The sequence below is a fragment of the Aplidium turbinatum genome, chromosome 10, assembly GCF_918807975.1.
Source record: "Aplidium turbinatum chromosome 10, kaAplTurb1.1, whole genome shotgun sequence".
Lineage (NCBI taxonomy): Eukaryota > Metazoa > Chordata > Ascidiacea > Aplousobranchia > Polyclinidae > Aplidium > Aplidium turbinatum.
Window position 1 is genome coordinate 17,055,201 of NC_137481.1, and position 20,574 is coordinate 17,075,774.

At 36.0% G+C, this 20,574-nt stretch overlaps 2 protein-coding genes across 2 annotated transcripts; one reads left to right on the forward strand and one right to left on the reverse strand.

The window, feature by feature from the left end:
- The first annotated feature begins 712 nt into the window (after window positions 1-712).
- Window positions 713-18,161, forward strand: LOC145779010 (uncharacterized). The gene is made up of 10 exons (XM_082590592.1): window positions 713-722; window positions 2,452-2,562; window positions 4,950-4,985; window positions 5,550-6,448; window positions 7,292-7,481; window positions 9,021-9,135; window positions 9,835-9,933; window positions 10,564-10,777; window positions 11,200-11,259; window positions 16,537-18,161. The coding sequence occupies exons 1-10, from the start codon at window positions 713-715 to the stop codon at window positions 16,612-16,614; spliced, it is 1,812 nt and encodes a 603-aa protein (XP_082446718.1). The 3' UTR covers window positions 16,615-18,161.
- Window positions 18,162-19,106: 945 nt separating this feature from the next.
- Window positions 19,107-20,573, reverse strand: LOC145779159 (NADH dehydrogenase [ubiquinone] 1 alpha subcomplex subunit 5-like). The gene is made up of 3 exons (XM_082590736.1): window positions 20,483-20,573; window positions 19,696-19,857; window positions 19,107-19,325 (listed from the first exon to the last, which is right to left on the reverse strand). Exons 1-3 carry the CDS (start codon window positions 20,495-20,497, stop codon window positions 19,161-19,163), a joined length of 342 nt encoding a protein of 113 aa, XP_082446862.1. The 5' UTR covers window positions 20,498-20,573; the 3' UTR covers window positions 19,107-19,160.
- Between the last annotated feature and the right edge of the window lies 1 nt (window position 20,574).

A 20,574-nucleotide genomic window follows, 5' to 3' on the forward strand; every position in this document is an offset into this window, starting at 1 on the left:
AGTTCCTTTTAAATTTTAATCACTTTGACCATAAAATAATTGTTACAACTCGTCAAAGAAGTTCTGTAATGATCCCCTGATACCTAAACTACATAAGTTTTTTTAACTGTTTGTCCACAGTTGTTAATTCCAATAATGCTCTTTGATTGTCTACAATTTGCCACCAAAGCGTTTATATTAATTGCAAGTATGTAGGCCTACAAACAATGTCTAAAGGGCAATAAGTCACCTCTATCATACTATTAAAAGCTTATTTTCATGTTTGCAGCGAACTAAACAGGCTATTGTAAAATTGGAAAGAGACAAAAGATAACAAAGATTGATTGAAAAATTCATATTCTTGCATTTTAACGTTCAACCGACCATGCTTAGAAGCAATGCCTAGCAGTAAGAATTTGAGAAAGAATTTTAACGGCTTAATGACTCAACGCATATTTTTTGGTAAGCTGGCACATTCAACTTCCGGTTACGTTTCAACTGATATGGTCTATGCTGGCGTAGATAAAAAAAAAGCACGACAAATAGTAAATTGCAACACATGAAGACTAATAGCCTATTGTAGGTCTACGCATAGATGCATCCATTAATTTATGTCTTAGTACATGACTTTATGAAATTAAATATCAAATGTTATAAACTATGACTCTTGCATAATTCTATGACGAGTTTAACGAATGAAATCACACATCTGCTGTTTGAGGTATAAATAGTTATGACAAGAGGTAAGTCTCCTGTGAAATAAAAAAACATGTCAATTTTGTTAAGTTTTTACGATTCAGAACTCGAGTTTTTGACAAACCACAATGATAGCTGTTTTCAAACCAAGAGGAGTTATGTTGTGTTTTGTTTTGACTGAATGCTGACAACTAAAAAAACAAAATACTCAAACATTACTTGTTGTGAAACATGTATTGAACAAGCAAGTAATAGCTAGGCTTATTTTCGAAAATTCGCTTCAGTTCGATTCAATCTGAAAAACATTAACACCCAGCATGCCTGCGACCTACAGCAAAGTCTCCTATACTGAATAGAGGAAGAAGATTTTCGAAAAGCAAGCTATTTATGTTAGGTTTAGGTTAGAGCATGTAGGTAATACAAAGCCTGTTTTGTAAGTTTTTCAATTTTTTTTTCGAATTCTCATAAGAATGTAGTTGAGATAGCGACGCTTGATTTCTTTTTTTGTTTACAAATGTAGCTCTAGCCACAAATATAACACGCGTTTTATTCTGGTCAGGGTAACGTTTCCTGTAGATTCAGCTCAGAATATTCTAAATTCACAGTGCTTTCAAGCTTTTTCAGTTCACAACTCACTTCCAACTTACTGATAATTTTTTTGCAGGCCCACTATAACTTACCATAAAAAAATGACAATGAATAAAATAGTATACCGGTACTGCATGTAAGAATAAAATAGACAACTTAGCATAAGTCAAGGCTAGATAAGAAATATGTTCACATGCAAAATAGCACACAGAACATCAGTCTTTAGACTGCCTTCAATTTGTTGGTTGAAAATCGATTCAACAAGTGTGCTACGTGTTAGTGAATGACACCAGAAACTTGACAGCTGGTTTAGCAACAAATGGTAAGAAACAAGTCGACGGTAAAACATATGAATTGAATATTGGAAAGTCGTGAGTTGGAACGATTTGCTATCCACTGGCTGGAAAATGTTAACTTATAGAACACGTAGGTAAACTTATAGTATTTGGTGCAGTTTGTTTAGTCTGGTTAATATAGATAATGGGCCAAATTAATTTTTGCCGGAAACTACTGCTAAAAGAAAAAAAGCTGAAGTGATTTACTGTAGGATACAGTACATCACACGTTTACGCTACATATTGAAACGTACGTGACTTATGCGAAGAGTTTGGATATGCTGCACAAGAGGATGATTTTTACGGTGCACGGTCGTTTGGTCGACAGACATTTGGTCGACAGGACGTTTGGTCGACAGGACGTTTGGTCGACAGGACGTTAAGTCGACAGAACGATTTATTTTAGGGTTAGGGTTAGAGTCAGGGTTAGATTAGGGTTATGGTTAGTTAACTAACCCTAACCCTAAAATAAATCGTTCTGTCGACCTAACGTCCTGTCGACCAAACGTCCTGTCGACCAAATGTCTGTCGACCAAATGACCGGGTACCGATTTTTACACTGTCGGTACAACTACTGCGGTCAAAGTCATTAGCAGGATTTTTATCGTTATTGAATTGGCGTTCGTAGTCGCAAGATATTTGTAAAACAAAATCTTGTTTTTCAGGTGTTAACTAGTGATTTCCTTTTGTTTGTATACATAAAGTAGAAGTGTTGCCAGAGTAAAGTTTTTTAGCCTACTTCTTTTTTAAATCAAGATAACAAGTGTATGAATAACAGAAACATTTACAAGTGTTCAGCTGTTCTGAAGAAGGCATCTACAAAATCTTTAATTTCAAAAATCATTTGATTAAGTTGTAAAATACAAAAAGCGGAAAAAGCGAGAAGAAATGAAGAAGATCTTATCCAATCAAGGCCACCATTTCATAAAAATATTTGTTGCTTTGTTCGCTTTGCATTTATTGGGTAAGATAACGCATTAGTTTAGATAAATGTTCCTATATTTTGCAATTATGTCTGATTTTGGTTTATATTATGATTTTTATTGTTTCTTTACCTTAATAGAGTTGATAGTCAACACCGTAACGGTTTCATTACATAAATAACACTTTGCAGCTCTATTAATATTTTATTTGTCAGGTATCTACACGACAGTGTTGATAGATAACTTTTTTTTAGTTTTTATAACTAACTCTGTTAAACAACGTTTTAACTCTTGATTTGCAGAAAGCTATGTCGTCACCATTATTTCTTATTTTAAGAGTCATACATCGTTGGACGTGTGACATACAAAAATTCTTTATTATTGAGCTATGAAATACGACATTAACACAATATCACGCAAGAAACTAACTTTAATACGTAATATGATGCTCTATCGGTCACTCAGTGAAATGAGACATTGCAAAGTGGACGAGAATGACTCTCGAAGCGTTTCAAGGCCTCTCTCAGAATTTTGCGATGCGCGCATTGAAAAAATAAATAATCTGACTAACTGAGACATTCGATTCAATATGAATGTTTACCAAATATGATTTATCAAACATTTCATTAACGCATGAAGTGAAAATGTTTTGATCGAAAAAAGTAAGTATGAAAAACAAATTCTATTAATAAAATAGTGGCGTAATTCCTATTCTTACACATCATGCTAAAGCAGGGGCTCTTAACCGGGAGTAAATTTACCCCTTGGGGGTAAATTTCACCTACCGAGGGCGTAAATTTACTGAATCATAAATTAAAGCAAACTTCATTTTTTCAAATTTATTATTGTTGCAGTTTATACTGATGAAGCCACACTTGTGTGGCGAAAGCTCTGTATTTAAATAAACTGATTCTTCTGATTTGGTGTGATATTGTTTACTTTATTCATTTTTTCAGTTAGTAAAAAACTGGTAGTGTTGCACTCGATTTTGATTCAAATTTATGCTTAATGTAAGTTTTCGTCTTTTTCTTTTATCTCCACGCAAGTAGATTACCAGTTTCATTGCAGCAGCGTATGTGTGCTACATTTTTACTGTACTTTTTACTGTACCAGCTCAATATGCAAATACAAGGAAAAAGTGTTACCATTATAGATGAAGGCCTACAAGATAAAATCCAGGGCTTTCAGACAAAATTAGATCTGTGGAGTAAAAGAGTTCAAAAAGGAATTTACACAAATTTTCCAACATTTGATGTTTGAAAAGTCAGTAGAAGTCGCAACTAGATTTCTGACGGCGAAGTCGAAATATACCAGCACCTTGCCGCCTTAAAAAAGAACTTTGACGGTTACGTCGAAGCTGAAAGTTTTAACAGTAGGCTACTGCTCTTTGGATAACTCATCCCTTCGAAGCCAAGTTAGAAAGTATTGCTGACGATGATCTTTGCAAAGATGAATTGATTGATCTTCAATGTTCAACAACGCTTTGTTCCAAATTCTTATCATACAATGGTGACTTTTCACTTTTCCAAGTTTTGGTGTGGATTAGTCGAAGAGTTTCCTACGCTGACTAAGCTTGCATTTGAAGTTATTACACCTTTTCCAACTATTTATCTGTGTGAAGTAGGGTTCTCTTCATTGTTGACTGTTAAGACAAAACAACGATCTCGCTTAGTTCCCAAACACGACATGCGAGGAGCTCTTTCAAAGACTGTTTCAAGAATCTCCAAAATTGTTCGTGGAAAGCAAGCACAAAAGTCTCACTGATTGACTGTTGAAATTGCGTGTCAGTCATTAATAAAAGAAAAAAACTTAAACATTCTTGTGTGCTGTTATCATAGTTATTTAGGACATTTGAGCAGACATTATTTTTCACAGGACCCTGTCAAGAACAATCGTGTCTTCGGCAAATTAATAGCTTGTTTTTGATATTTGCCAAGGTAAATCCAGACAAAAAAGATGTTTTGCATTTCTTCGCATGGTTGACTGGACACGATGACATCACAAGGGGTCACCATAACGGTGGGGGTAAATTTTACTTTTTTTATTCGGCAAGGGGTAAAAGAGACAAAAAAGGTTACGAACCCCTGTGCTAAAGTGAACTAAAGGCAATTCAGCTCAAGATGAAACAATACTGCCTTCTTTCTGCCAATGGTTTGCTTTCCTATCACTCTAACTCAATAACAATGAGCATTTTCACTACGCGACTGGTGTGATATATACATTAAAGTAACTTTTTTATTTGTGTCTATAGGAAACCCACTTTTTACCACGTTAATGATTAATATTGCATAGATTTAAACAACTTTTTCCGACATTCAACAGACTTCCACAAGTGTAATCATATGTAATTTGGATCAGTGATACTGTACTTGTTTTATATTATGATTTAACATATTTCTTCAGAAAATTAACGATACAATTTTTTCAGTGTTGGGGTCAAGCGACACTTCTCGACCAATCAAAAGTAAGTTAGGAGTGATTTTATTCTCTTCTGTCGAAAGTTGCTACCACATATGCTTGTAACTAGAATGGTTTTCTGCAGATTTTTCCTTGCTTAATATTTCTACATCACTTATATAGCACTTTTGCACAAACTATAATTTCTCAGGTAAGTGATTTTTAAAACAACAGACTAAGGGAAAAAAATTTCTCAACAATTTTTATTTATTCGGTTCTAAACTTCTTCAGGTTTCTTTCTATAATAAATGAATCGATATTAGGAAGATTGTTTTTTTGTCTTTGAACTTTGTCATAAAAAAAGATATGTTTATGCGCACAAAATATAGTTTTTCTATTTAAATCAGAAATTTCATGAGAAAACCACTTTATGAAAAGTATGAAAACAAATTTTTACACTCTAAAAATATTTGCATACAACCTGGCTAGTGGCTATAGCTCACCACTGTTCAGCATTCTATACATTGGTGATATCATCATTTAGCCTAAAAGATTGAAACAAAATGTTTAAGAAAACAAATGCTTTTTATCAAGTAATTCAGTATGAATAATCATTTTTTGCAATTTGCAGGTTGTTTCAATGGAGGAACAATCCTTTCAGACTCTTGCGCATGTACGCATGGCTACACAGGAAAATCTTGTGAAATTTCTTTCTTTGAGGACATTATAGAAAATGCGGATCTCATTTCAAAAACAAGAAATATTCGAACAAAAACTCAAATGTATTTTGACTTCAAGGCTTTTGACACATGGAAAGAGACTGGTCATAGAATGAAAAGAGGCACAAGTGAAGATGGTTCGGGCTCCGGTTTTACTTCTACTGCGTTAGATTCTACCACAGAAAGCAACCAAGACTTAACTACAACAAACATTCTTAGTTTCACTACAGAAACCAACTTAGGTACAACTGCCATTACCCCAACCTTTCTCACTGAAAGCATTCCAGATCTTACTACAAAAAGCAGCCCTGATTTTACCACGGAAGGTTCCTCAGATTTTACCACAGAAAGTATCTCATACGTCACTACCGGCAGCATTCAAGATTTCACAACAGAAACCATCACAGATTCTACCACTGGAATACAAGATTCTACTGTAGAAGACATCCCAGATTCTACCACTGCAAACGTCTCAGATTTTACTACAGAAAGCACCCTAAACTTTACCACTAAAACAACACCAGACTCTACCACCGCTGACATCTCAGAATTTACAACAAAAATCATCTCGGATTCTACAACAGAAAACACTCTAGGTTTTACCACAGAAAAAATCTTACATTCTACCACCGAAAACATTCCGGATTCTACCACGGAAGACATTCCAGATTCTACCATGGAAGACATGTCAGATTTCACCATTAAAAGCACCCCAGATGTCACAACAACAAGCATTTTAGATTTCACTCCTACTAGTGTTGTGGATTACACTGAATTATCTACTTTTGCACCGTTATGCCTTGATGGACAAGTATACTCAAGAAAGATAAAAAATTGTACTTATGCAGCAACATTTCTGTTTCGATTTACAATCAACAATGAAATATTCAGATCAGAATATTTGAATATACAATCACCCATCACCCGTGTTTTTGTAAACAGAATTACTTTAGAAGTAAGTAGCCTAATTACGTCTTTACAATGTCGATAATTCGCATGAATTCAAGATTTTTCATTATTATTTTTCTACAATTTTGTAGGCTATAGGACTGCAATTTAAAGTTGGGCTATATATCTGTTCTCTAAATTTACTATTTTGTTTTGATCTATTAGTCGTTGTTTATAACAATATGACACGTTGCAGTTTATGTTTTGACATTTGACTTAAAACATTGTCAAACTGTAACTCCTTTGGGCAATCCGTCGTACATTGAATGCAGCATGCAAGACTACTCATAAAGTTTAGGTGATGAAGTATTTTTGCTTTAGATAAATTCGTGCTTGCCCATTTGCAGTTGTCAAAGACCACCAGCTTTTCCTTAGAGGACGAATATATGTTTTGTTAGAACTATTCACCTGTTACTTAACCAACAATTTAGTAGGCCTAATAATAAGTGGTTTTTACTATAATACCATTGTGCTTGATACTGCAATTTTGTTTTTTTCGATTTTTGTTTACAAGTCCACGTAGTTAAAACAATCCCATTGCTAATTGCGCATGTGTATTTAGAACATTTGTGCAGGGTATCGCTGTACCACCGTTATTACAGTTCCCATCATGATCGACCACGTGTTGCTTGGCAGCATCCTGCAGCAACAACTGCGGTATCTAAAGCTTCCTTGACCGATTTTCAACATGCAGCTTTGTTCCTAGATCCAACTAGCATTGACTGAAACACCATTCATATCCATTGAAGTTCGAAGGATAAGGAAAGGATCCGTCATAGTTGATGCAGATATTTCCTTTGAAAAGACGGCTAATCTTTCCGTGATCGAAGTTGGGTATCTGCTTCTTGAAAAACTAAAAAATCCAACAGTTGGTCTTTCCAAACTTGCTGTTGAAGGTTTGTTAATTGAAGTCATTGATTGTAACTATAGAAATATTGATTTTTGTACCGGACAAGTCTACACAGGAGTTTGAGTGGTTTATAGATGTTACATAGGCTTAGCCTACCACTGATGCAGGTTAGTATTTTAAAGATCTTCGCTGTAACCATAACTCAACTAAATTATACACTGTATGCTGTAGTTATGATATTGAGGGGAGAGTGGGGCTAGTCGGAAAGTTTTTTTTAAGTGAAATTTAAAACAATTGGTGCATAACCTGACAACTTGAAGCGGCTTAAATTATCATCTATGGTGTCCTCTATCATACAACCCAAAATAAGTATTGAGTCAACTCAGCTTTTAATAAAAATTTAAATTAAACAAATATGCAATTGATTTTTCAACTAACCTCATGCCTGGGGTTTGTTGAAAAACGTCAGTATAATGCCCACTAATGAATTGGATACTCTTTTTTTAACCAACAAACATTTACATGGGGTTGTAAGAAAATATGCTTACTTGCTTTAAAATCAAAATGCAATGAATTCTACACCTAATCATCATAAAAATATTTTTTAATAAACGCATTGTTAAAACTTGTGATGCCGTGTTATAGCACATTCCAAGTTATTCAAATTAAAATTTTACAATTTTTGTCTGCTTAAAACAAGTACATTGCAGCTTATATTGCTTATTATCATACCACGACGATATACTCGTATCATACTAGGCTACATAGTTATACCATTATCAAACCATTTTCCAACTAACCCCACCCACTATTTTCCAACTAGCCCCATTAGCATATGACAAACTACTTTCCTAAAATATTCAAGCATGGTGCATTGGGCTAAAATTTGTTTATTTCTTAGTGTTGTAGAACACCTACAGTTGACACACACCAAAAAACTTCTGCCTATCTTTAACGATATCGACGCATAAGATGTTTTTTAATACGCCAAAAAATTTACTTCGAAAGTAAGAAAATACAAAATTGTCAGCCAAACAGGTATACCTTGACTGAACAAATTGAAACTAACATGGATTATGTGTTTTTATAAACTACTTCACAGTGTGTTGGCAGTAAATATTTGAAAAAGTTATCGAGAGTTAAAAAAATGATCATTTTTCAACTAACCCGCATTCCAACTAACCCCACTCTCCCCGAGAGAAATTTGAGCATATATATATACTTTGCAATTTATTATTTCTTCTTTTCAGTAACAGTTTTTACACCATTTTTACACACAAGTTGTTTCGATGATGAATTCGATTGTGTATCGATTTACCAAGAATGCAATCTAGTCGTTGTATAAGCCTATGTAGGTTCAAAAAATTATTGTGTTTTAAAGTTGACTAAAATGTAAACTGCGTCTACTTTCTCAGGATTTTTATGACGTCAAACGTCATCAGTGAAGTTTGGAAAATAAGCTTTTCATCTATGCGGTTGTTTTACTGTGTTCTTGTGAAACCGGAAGTAGGCTTATTATGTAATCACACCTTCGCTCAATATAAATGAAATCAAACCTTCTTAACCAATTGACATTTTTTTCTAGATAAAAACGAATGCATTGCGGACAATATATGCGGCTCTAATGCAATCTGCACAAATCTTGTGGGTTCCTTCTCTTGCGTTTGCTCCCCAGGGTTTGTGGAAACAAAGTCTACAAGGTAAATTTGTTCATTAAAATAACTTTTACCATTTTTACTCCAAAATTCCTGGCTCAAAATGCCCATTGATGATTTTCATACTCTTTTTGCTTTTATTCATAATAAGTTATATCGGTCTTAAAAAACTGACAGCAGTTTTTAGAAAAATATTTGTCAGCAACTTTACGTGATTATTTCAATAATAGTTCGATCCAATTATCCAGATAAAGCAAATTATACTCTCAACATTGAACCAACTACAATTTCACGACATCCACCCGTTATTACTTTTCCAATGTCGCTTTTCAAATGTCGAAATTTCATCATTTACTTTTGCAACAACTTACCAAAGTTCTAAAGTTGAGTGTGTTGAGAAATTTGGAAGCATGTTCGGAGTCCGCGTAGTTTGTTACTAAATTAAATTGAATACTTTCAGTCCGTCTTCATGGCTATTTAAAGGGCTGCAGAGTGGAAACAATCTTTGTTTTTAAGAGTCGTTTTTAAAAAAAATGTAGAATCTGAAGTCGAATATTTTGGTCGGACTCCATCGCATTCTGACCTACTTGACCACACGCTGAAGAAGAAAAAACTATTTTGTTGGCGAGAGCTTCAAAAATAAAATAAAACAGAAAACTGAAACATTAAATCTGCTGGTAATTGCATTGTAGAATTGATAGTGACTGTTTCTTTGTAATAAATGTAACCGTTACTATTTTACAGCTTATCAAGGCGTAAGCAGTGTGAATCCACGTGCAAACATATTGATTGTACGAATGGAGGTACCTGCATAACAACTATCAACAATATCCCATTGTGCAAGTAAGTGATACCGGAGGTGACAAATTTAACCATCCAACTTATATCTACACTTCTAAGGACCCAGATTAGCTGAGTTGGTTGGACACCCATAAACCCTGATTAGATCTTTGAACTGAGTGAAAAGAAGTCAAAAAGCTTAATTGATTTAAACTGGCAACGTTCAAGAATTAGATTTCCCTATGATGTGCAGTTTAATGTTTGGAAACTTTACATAAAAAAAAAAAAAACTTTTTCAAGACTGTATTTAGAGCCTGGATAAACAACTTGTGATTTTTGCCATTACGCTCTATCTTTTTCAAACACCGGAGGTATGCTACAGGCCTACATCCATAATTCTATCGTCTTGGCAACTTTATCGCTCATACGATGTTATTTACACCAAAGGAATAGCATATTCTCAACGACTACATTAGTTTATGCTCATTCATCATTGACCTATTCTGTAACTATAATTACTTTAAAATTATATAGATTATAGACTGCCTAGGCGAATGCATTGAAATAGGCCTTCGGTATCATGGCAAGAACTTATAGGCTACTCTGAACCAAGTTTTATGAGAACCATTTTATGAGAACCATTGTTTTAAAAGATTAAATTTAATACAACATTTTTCCTTCACAATTTCACAGTTGTCCAGATGCATACCACGGTAATAGATGCCAATATTCTGCTCAGCAATGGAGATTAGCAACAATCGTAGCGAGTTCGATTTTATTGGCAGTTATCCTAATTATTGCCGTAATTCTTGCGGTGCGCTACTGCCGGACGAAGAGCGTCGATTCAAGATCTCCAGACATCCCGCTTGTTACTGGATTCAAATCGACGTCTGATGATGATTTAAAGGTACTGGAGAACCCTTCTGTGTTGTTGAAATGTAAATATGTAAATTTTCTTTAAATTAAAAATACTGAGTGGCAATGAAGCTATTCTGTAATTGTAGGCCTACTTTTATTGTAGTTGCAAGCACAAAAAGCGGTGGAAGACCACAGGAATACATAGAACTTCATGCTTTTGCAATTGTGTGAATAAACTTAAGACAAAAATGTAATCAACGGGTGGTAGGTTAACAAAATTGTATACTGCACACCATTTCAAAAATAGAAAACAGAACATGAAAACCGTTAAAGTGTAAGGCTTACTGTAGCCAACGCTTTCTTATCATAAATAATGAATCATGGATAAGGTGAGCATAACGCTCTGTTTGCTTTTTTCGGTTGTTTTATTGATCCTTCATTTCTTAAACTGACTTTGATATTTATTTATAGACATACTCAAACCCTTACCAAGTTGATGTAGAAATATTTGAAGAACATTCCTTGAAGCAGGTAAAGCAAGCTGCGTGTGTAGACTAATCCTTCTCAACATTTTACATATCAACTTTCTCAATGTGATGAAAAAAATTATCCACGCTTTCACGATACAAGTTAGTGTAGCCTACAGTATTTTTGGCATCGGCGGAGCCGCAGAAAAAACTATGCACGTACTGTTAGCCCACACGCGAATGCAAGTGTCATACGTTGGTGTACTGTAGGAATGTAGGATAACGAGTATAGCAGATCGCCTATATCCTGTTCCATTTGTCTGTACCGAGTACCGGTACCATGTTTTTGTATCAAAGCGTCTGATCAAACTGTTTCAAGACAGTTTGACACTCATTCGGGTTTATTAAAACTTGGTTGGTTTCTTAGTGTAACGAAAAGTCACAAAGGTAGACTATTGTAGATGAAATTGTATATTTGTACATGCATAAATACGAAATTGATGTAAATTATTGCATATTGCATGCCAGAAGTTCATAAAGGTAAGCTATAATAGGTTTTTACGCCTACTGAAGCAGAAACGTTTTGACAATAGCAAAAATAACAGAACATGCGCTAAGGAATAGAAAAATAAGCTAAATAATTTATACCGATGGGTATTAAACCTATTTTGTTCTTCAGCAAAAGATTGTTTTTCTTCAATCTTAGCAATTAGGCTGCTCGAGTATCGTCAAATACTGCGTTAAAGATTATCTGTTTATGACCGTTTGACGTGCTTTGGCAACGGTGTTCTTTTTCTGGCACGTATTTTTTTGTCTTAATTATCTATAACCTCGTCCGAAATAATACAACATAATAAAACAACCTGATAAAACCTGTGATGCTGTTGTGACAGCAAAAATAAAACGTACAGCATCCCCTATAGCCTACTGTTTTGAAGTGTTCAAGTCTTTATACTGCGTCTTCCAACATATTAATGGGAATAAAAGGAATACTGCCTTGTACCCAATACCATAGTCAGTTTTAAACAATTTTAATTAGGAATGGTAGATAGAAGATATTCCGCTTCCCTTAATTTGAAACGATTTGTTTACCGGCTAATAAAGAATTGGACATAAATAATAAAGAATTGGACACAACTTAACACGACAAAGCACGATGCCCAGGAGGTTGTTTTCATCTTCTTTCTTTGGCAAATAACTCGGCTATACCCAGTTTATTACTTTGTGTAGGTGATTGTGGCCTATATAAAAGTAAACTGCGATAGCCAACATCAAGCTCGGCAGGGTGCCGATTAGAAATCGCATTATCAAACCCACTGTCTCATCATTCACTTTGCCATTTTACCGAAATGAGTCAGAATTACCTAAAACTCTTTTTGCAGTACTTTATTTGCTCAAAAGTTTCAACTCTCTTTCATCACGTAGATGCCACATTGAATGAAGCAATTCAAGTTAAGTTAAATTGACATAGATATAATGTATAAATTAACACATGAGAAAACAAAACAGACAAATGGAAAGAAATGCGGCCAATGTGCTATAATACCCTACATGGCAACAATGCATCAATGTAAATTGTAAATACTGTATATTGCAGCACTTGCACAAACATCCGAAACTAGGCCTGCCATTGATTTAAAATTTGCATAATACCGGTAGTCTACAGCAATGTTGGTAACCTCAGCAATAGGTTCACAACATGTGGTCAGTAAGCGCTTATTCAAACACATTCTACCATAACCTACCTACAAACTGCTGTATTCAAAATTTACCGGGGATTCTGATATGTAATTGAATAAGAACTCTCAAAGACTTTCATGGCGAAAGGCATTGTTGAGATTTTAGATATCCTACCCCAATTTCAATATTGGTAGGCCTACGCTATAAAGCCTACTGTGCGATTTATACACTATAAATGAGATTTAAACAGTGTTCTAAAGTAATTTGTTGTTTATACATCTATACAACTATCTCTAATGTTTAATTTATATAGCTCGCCTATTTCAATAGTTTCAAAAATGACTTTGCTGGTAAAAATGTGGCATTTTTGTTATAAGTAGCACTCCAAAATAGTTTTCTAAACACACTTGAAAACAGTCCTTCGATGAAAAGAAAGTCGTTATGAAGTGGCTAACTCTTATCACAGCTATGAAAATAAGTGTAGAACTGGATGTTTCTAATCATATTTCCATTACTGCTGTAAGTGCTGCTTGAAATAGCCTATCCGTTTCTAACAAACAATCAGTGTTGTACGTTGACGCCGTCAATTTTGACGGCGTCAACTTTTTGTTGACGCTGAGGCTAGCGCCGTCGATTTATTTTTCAGTTGACGGAAGTGATAGCGCCGTCAACTATTTTGCCGATTTTAAGCGTCAAGCGCTATGCGTCAATTTTTGTTTTCATGAAAAATCTTGTTTCACAATAAGAGTTTCACCTATGGTTTCACAATGTATTCTGGCCAGCGCAACTCATCCGAATTACCGGCTTTTGCGTTGGTTGGAATGGCTCCCTGGAATACACGCGGAAGAAGTTCGCCAAATGGTGATCACCCATGTATTGAGAACGAGGGATCAGAGGCAGAAAGCGAAAAATCCATGAATGGCATCGCGGACGTTGAAGATACTTTATTTCAAGAGCTCTATGCCCCTGAAAAGAGCGATGTTGGTGCAGTGGACCAATGGACCTCGTTAAAAGATTTATACATGCTAAACCAGGGTTTCCCAAACTTTTTTGGGCCACGGACTACTATTTGTGAATCTGTTTATTTGCGGACCCCTCCAATTCCAACACAAAGGTAAAAATGAATAAAACCGAATTTTGTTTATGTAAAAAACTGACAACATTAATGGGACGGATGGGATTGCTTCTTATTGCATAAGTCATCAATCCTCGGAGTTATTTGTAAAAGGCAAATTCGTAAGTCAAGGTCCACAGAAACTCTGGACCTGTATTTTGTGTTCATGTTGGTAACAGCTGAAAATGCTGTCTCACACATGTAGGTCGTGGAAAAAGGCATAAAATTTTAGTTGCTTTTTGACATAGCAATGAGTATTCTTTCACAACACTCAACCAGAAAGATGCAATAGCTGTTTGATTGAAACTAAACATAACAACAAAAGGTTTAAAATCTAGTCAAAATTCTCATATGTCTCTTTTAAAAAGTACTTGAATGTGCTGAAAGCTATTTCAAATGTTGTGTAACGTCAGAGAAAATCAACTCTGTATTAATTAAGGGTTTGTTGGTAATGTAGTCACACATAACAGGAAACATATCAACAACATTATCATTTATCCTTGTTTTCCATATGTTGAGTTTCTTTATGAATGCTGTTATTTTGCTTTGAGTAAGTAAAATCTTTGCATCTCTTCCCTGAAGTGACAAGTTCAATTGGGTTAGAAGGTTAAAAATGCTTGCCAGGTATGCAAGTTTCCCAAGCCAAATTTCATCGGCTACTAGTGAAGCCAAGTCAGCATAGTGCGCTTGCAGGAAAACTAAAAGCTCCTCTCGCAGTTCAAATACGCGTTCTACAAGTTTTACTAGTAGTCCAGTTTTAATCCGGTAATGTCCCCGTTACCGAGGATGGCCAGATTCACCTCCAAGTGCCGCAATCGCCTTTACACCCTGCCTCCACATCAATCTGTCTAACGCGTCCTCTCTTGTCAAGCCCACCTTGTTGCTTTCTTCCTCAACTTGCCTTTTCCACGTTTTCTTGGGTCTTCCTTGTTTTCTACGACCCTCCACTTGGTACTCCAGCGCTCTTTTCAAAACATCATCGTCATCCCTTCTCAAACATGCCCATACCACCTCACACCAACAAGTTAAAATGAGAATGTTGAATACGAGAATTTTTCGTAAACAACTTTTTAACTGCAACGAAGGTGCAACAAGTAAAATTTACGATACTGGATAGCAAAAGGTTTTGAAATCATTTAAGTTGTAAAGAACTGCGGCAATTAGGCTATCTTTGACAGGGTACGTACTGTCAGTGGCGTAGTCAAGGGGGGGGGGGGGGTGGGGTTGGGGTTGGGGGTTACAACCTCCCCTTTGGCACGCGTGTGACGTCACGATATTGAGAATGATGCTTTCAGTCTCTTTATGCTTGAGAATAATGCTTTCAGTCTAAAAAAAATTGCCTAATTTTAAACAAAACTGCATTAAAAGAGCGAGTTTTTCCAATACCAAACATTCAAACATCTCAGCCAGGAATTAGCAACAAGAAAACGTAGAGACTTAGCTTTATTTCCGAAAAATGCCGAAGAAAACATGATCTTATTCTTTTGCTATGCCAACGTACAGCACCATTTTACAGGAATATTCATACCCACATTTTGGTTGAAAATGCTCTCAGAATGCACCAAATTCAAAGTAATTTTTCAAAATTTTCTGGGGGAGGCACCCCAGACCCCCCGCCGATGGGTCGTCAACCCCCCCCCCCATTCTAAATTCCTGGCTACGCTACTGCGTACTGTACAATGTAGCCTATGTGTGACTTTCTAATTTCTAGTCATATCGCCACGGACCACCTGTGCAGTCGTCGCGGACCACCAGTGGTCCGCGGACGACAGTTTGGGAAACCCTGTGCTAAACCATCACAGCACGCTTGGAACAGTGATACCTTTCCGAGTAAAGGTTCGGTGGCCGTGCTTAACTATATTTATCGATGCATATACCAAAATATTAGATCCTTTCATGCATGTCTTAAACCATTAAGGTTTTGCCACCTTTTTCTTTTGTTGGTTTTGTTACTGTATTTCTTTTTCACAATATCATTTCTTTTGCATTCTGACAAAGAAAAATAAATTGAATTGAATTGAATTGAATAAAACGTTTTCAAGACTTGTTTTTGAAATACATTCACCAGTACCAACTAGCGCTGCTGTGGAACGCATATTTTCACTTGGAAAGAACAATATGCGTCCCAAAGGCAGCAGATTGTCAAACAAACGTTTTGAAATGCTTGTGTTTCTACAAGGAAATAACTAATAGGTTAAGCAGCTACTTACAATACAGTCTCAAAACATAATACCTGCTGTTTATTTATAGCTATTGTTAGCCTAAACTTAGTTAAAATATTTCCGTTTTACAATACGCTGGCAAAAAATAGCGCTAGAAATTAGCGCTGACGCTGACGCCGTCAAATTCTTTAAGAGCTTACGCAGTACTTTACGCCGTAAAGTTTTTAGGCAATTCGCGCTGACGCTGACGCCGTCAACTTATTTCAATGACGCGTACAACACTGCAAACAATGCATCCCAAGTGAGCATAAATAGGCAAGTTAAGTTGGTAGCTAGTTTGATTGAACGTATCCGACATTTACTGTAACGCTGAATTTCTGTCAAGGGTCCACATTCTGACAATGGAAGACTGACCAACACCACCACCTTCAAACCCTATGAAATAGAAGATGATCGCTTGTGACGACTTTCCAACTGTACCTAAGGTTCTCAGATATGAATTCAATACAACAATGATACAAAAAAGAAATCAACTCTCCCGTGATTAGTTAACTTTCAAAAGCATGATGTCAAACTGTTTGTTTCTTTTACTGTTATGGTGCACCGAGATTTGAGTTTATCAAAATCTACTCATACTGTACTTTCTGAATATCATTAGGCATTGCTTTTTTAAAAGGTCAGCAAACTGCAGTTAAATTCAGGTATTGTTGTGGTTACCGTTTGATCTCGTAAAATTGGGAATAGCCTACATGTTCACTACACAGCTATTTTCAACAAGCGTTTATTTTATTCATAAAAGCAATTCGGTGCTGTGTAGAAGTTTTATTTACTTTCATCGGTATTGTGTTTGATTGCAATTTTTCTTGAAACGTTTTGTTTATTTCTGAAATTATTATTGCGTTGACCAATCGCCGTATAGATGTTGTAGGTAGGACATGTTCAGTAGCCTACTTACATTGTTTGATTCTTTTTAAAACACTTTTTGCTTAATTAGAGCTCATGAAAAACAACTGCAGGCGACTCGCAAAGTTTTGAAAAGGCTCAGTTTGTTTTTTTGTTAGAAAATTTAATCATTTTATATAAACAAGACAGTGGCTTTATATTTGAGAGCGGCCGAGCATCTCACAATTAATTTACCAACATTAGGCTATGTGAAAAGTAGCCTATTGGTTGTAAACCGAGACTCGCTTAGCCTACTGACAAATGGGGTAAAAGTTTACAGAAACATTTGAGAAATTGAAAGGTGAAATTAATAAATTCAAAAGCAAAATATACGCTTTGTTGTCTAACCTCGGCAATTATTTACACATCAGAGCAATCTTGGTAGCCTAAAGTTAATTTATGGAAAATCGAAGACATCTTTTTTAGAGATGGGAGTTATTGACTTCCTATGTTAAATAATTTTGCTTTTACTGTAAGTACAATTGCAGACTTTTGTTTTATTAATGTAGGCTAAACTAATTTCGAAAATTGATTTATTTTACAGACTAACAAAAAGATAATGGAGGTTTGGTTTCAATAAACTCTAGGCCTGCTAGGGATTTAAGAAGCCAATCTACTGAATAAGCCAAAACTTGGAACCGCACATTTTTCGGATGACCTGTAAATGCCATTTGTTGCCGATATAGAAAACAATTTGTAAAACGAATAGGGGTCATTTAGGCAGTAGTGGCAGTGCCACTTTTCTAACACGATGATCAGTGATTCGCTACCTCTGACTATTGCACAAAAGCTGATGGCCAAACTGCAAAGTTTATGTTCATTCCGTGGCTGAGTATATAAGATGCACTCCGCTTACAACTTTCTCAATGTCAACGCTTAAACAATGCAGATACTCCAGCAGTAGCATATGTTTCAGTTTATTGGTGTTGGCTTTTCATCTTTGCTCAACGGATAGCAAGTGTATCTGAATATTCATTGGACGAAATGCAGTTTATTTGCTTCTCTCGTTAAGTTTACGTGCTTCATTTTTGCATTCTACCAAATATAGCTCAGGCAAATCGTCATAAGTTACAAGACATGGTTTAAAGTTTAGCATTAGTTTGATTTTCAATAAGATCAATAAAAACATTTTTGTATTTTACCGAGTCTTCATAAAAAGACTAAGCTTAGGTCTAAATTAAAATCAAAAGTTGAATGAAATTTCATTCTTTATGTTAGCAACGTAGTCAGAGAGAAGTTGTAAAGCTTTACTCTCTTAAAGACGTGTGTGACTTGATAATAGTTGATTTAGTAATGATAAAATAGGCTATTATTATGATTAGTAGGCTATAATAGTTGTGACGTCACAAATGCCTCACAAGGAAGACTCAATGACTCAAAAAATTAAATCCCACTTTGCTTTTAATTTGTTACGCTGCTTCTCTTTCGATCATTGCACTGCTGGTTTGCGTCATGAAAACTATATGCCTACAGATTACAGCTTCCGAAGAGTTCCTGGATAAGGATTTCCACAATCAACTTGTGTGCTACAAGATTTTTTCGTAACAAATATCCAATTCTGATCGAAATAAACAAAAGCCCGCCCGTCAGCTTAGTTGTTACGCGCCCGGCTAAGATCGATCGGCGCTGGTTCGACTCTCGGGGTGTGCGCTTGAGCAACGCACTTTCAGGACTCCTCTCCATTCAGCGGCACCTGGTGAATGGAATAATTCTCCGGCAACAACACTTCATCAATCGAAAAAACTCACTCTGCCAAACTCGATAACCGGCCCTGCGTCAAGAGCCTCTGCAAGTATGCGAAACTACTAGGAATAACCTATCAACTGTATCAAGGTTTTGTCAGTCCAAGGATAAAGATTCAAAACCAAAACCAAACCAAAGTGGTAGTAACTTAAGAATTTCTATTTTGTGCAACAAAGGTTTCGAATTGAAAGTCGCTGCATTCGTACGAAAAGACGGCAGTTCTTCGCAGTATGATTTCCTAAAATCTAAACTTTGTATAATGCAAATGAATGACACGCATTTCTTTTATTAAATTTAAATACAATAAACAAAATAAAAATATATTCAAGGCCAATCCCATTGGCCTTTGGGAGGTTGAGTAAGAAGAGGTTCCCATGGTTTCCACTTATTCATTCGTCGTGCAAGTTTTAACTCGTTTTTCGTTTGTTCGATAACCTCTTCCAGTTGACCGCTGTTCAGTTTCGTTTCCAGCTCATTCAAGTCAGTTGTCTGCAAAAACAAGTACAAAATGAATGTGGTGGCGGTGCATGAAGTGAAACATGATTTTGATCAACATGTTTTCCGTGTCCGAGAACAGGCATGATGGTTGAAGGTTTGGAATGAGTGGAACGCATGGGATCGCCACCTCCTGCCCAGGACAAGAGCTCGCTTTCCTCGAGCATGCGTCAGATGCTGTGATCATTCAACCATGCAGTCAACACACAAGATGCGTGACCAAGTGACCACACAGGGCAGTATCACCATTGGGAGGTTTCTACAAAAGTCGAAGCCTTCATGACAAAAACATTTCAAATTCCAATATCAGACCAGGTGTGCAATAACTGAGTTACCGTATTGAAAATTGAGCTGTAAAACCTACCGCATTGACTGAATTAAGCTTTTCTTGAACATTTTTTTCGGTGTATTTTCTATAAGCAGCATCGGACGGCATGAATGACAGCGCTTTCAAGATGTTTGTGTAAAGAATCTTGAGTTTCTCACGGGGACGAGCCTCTACTGCTAGTCCAACAAGGCCAGTCGTCTGAAAGACAAACATCTACTGTTACTGGATCGAATCGGTAAAATGACGCAGATAATGAAAACATTTGCCTACAAGCCTCTATCAACCTACAAGCAAGCCAATCACAAGAAGCCACAATGATAAACAACAATTCATACAATCAAAACCAACAATTTAATAAACCACAAAGCATTCTTCGAATTCAAATAAACTTTTAATTTCTCAGCAAAGCAATGAAGTGAACAGATCAGTTTGAACAAAACAGCTTTATAGCCGAGTGAAATGGCTTGTCAATCGCTACTTTGACAATACCCAGCGGTTCTTAACCTTTTCCTTGTCGGCACCACCGTGAAATTACCAACCAGTTCTCGCACCCCCTCCTAGGATTGGCTGAAAAGTAATAGTCGCCTACAGTTCGAAATTTTTGTTAAAACCTGGTAAAACAACTTAGCTTCTTACGTCTTATTATAACAAACCTTGATACTTCAGCATCCCGGCACCGCCTAGGCACAGGTCTCGCACCCCTTAGTGGTGCGTGCACCATTGGTTAAGAACTCCTGCACTAGACGAAGAATTTACAACCGTTGTGAAGTATCGACTCGCTATAGGATAGAAATACTTAAATCAAGAGTAAAATATTACTCACCATTTTCGACGCCATTTTTTCCGGAAGCAAAGAGTTATATCAACTTTAATAACATGTAACAAGTAATTTTGATGCTTTATAACACAATGCTG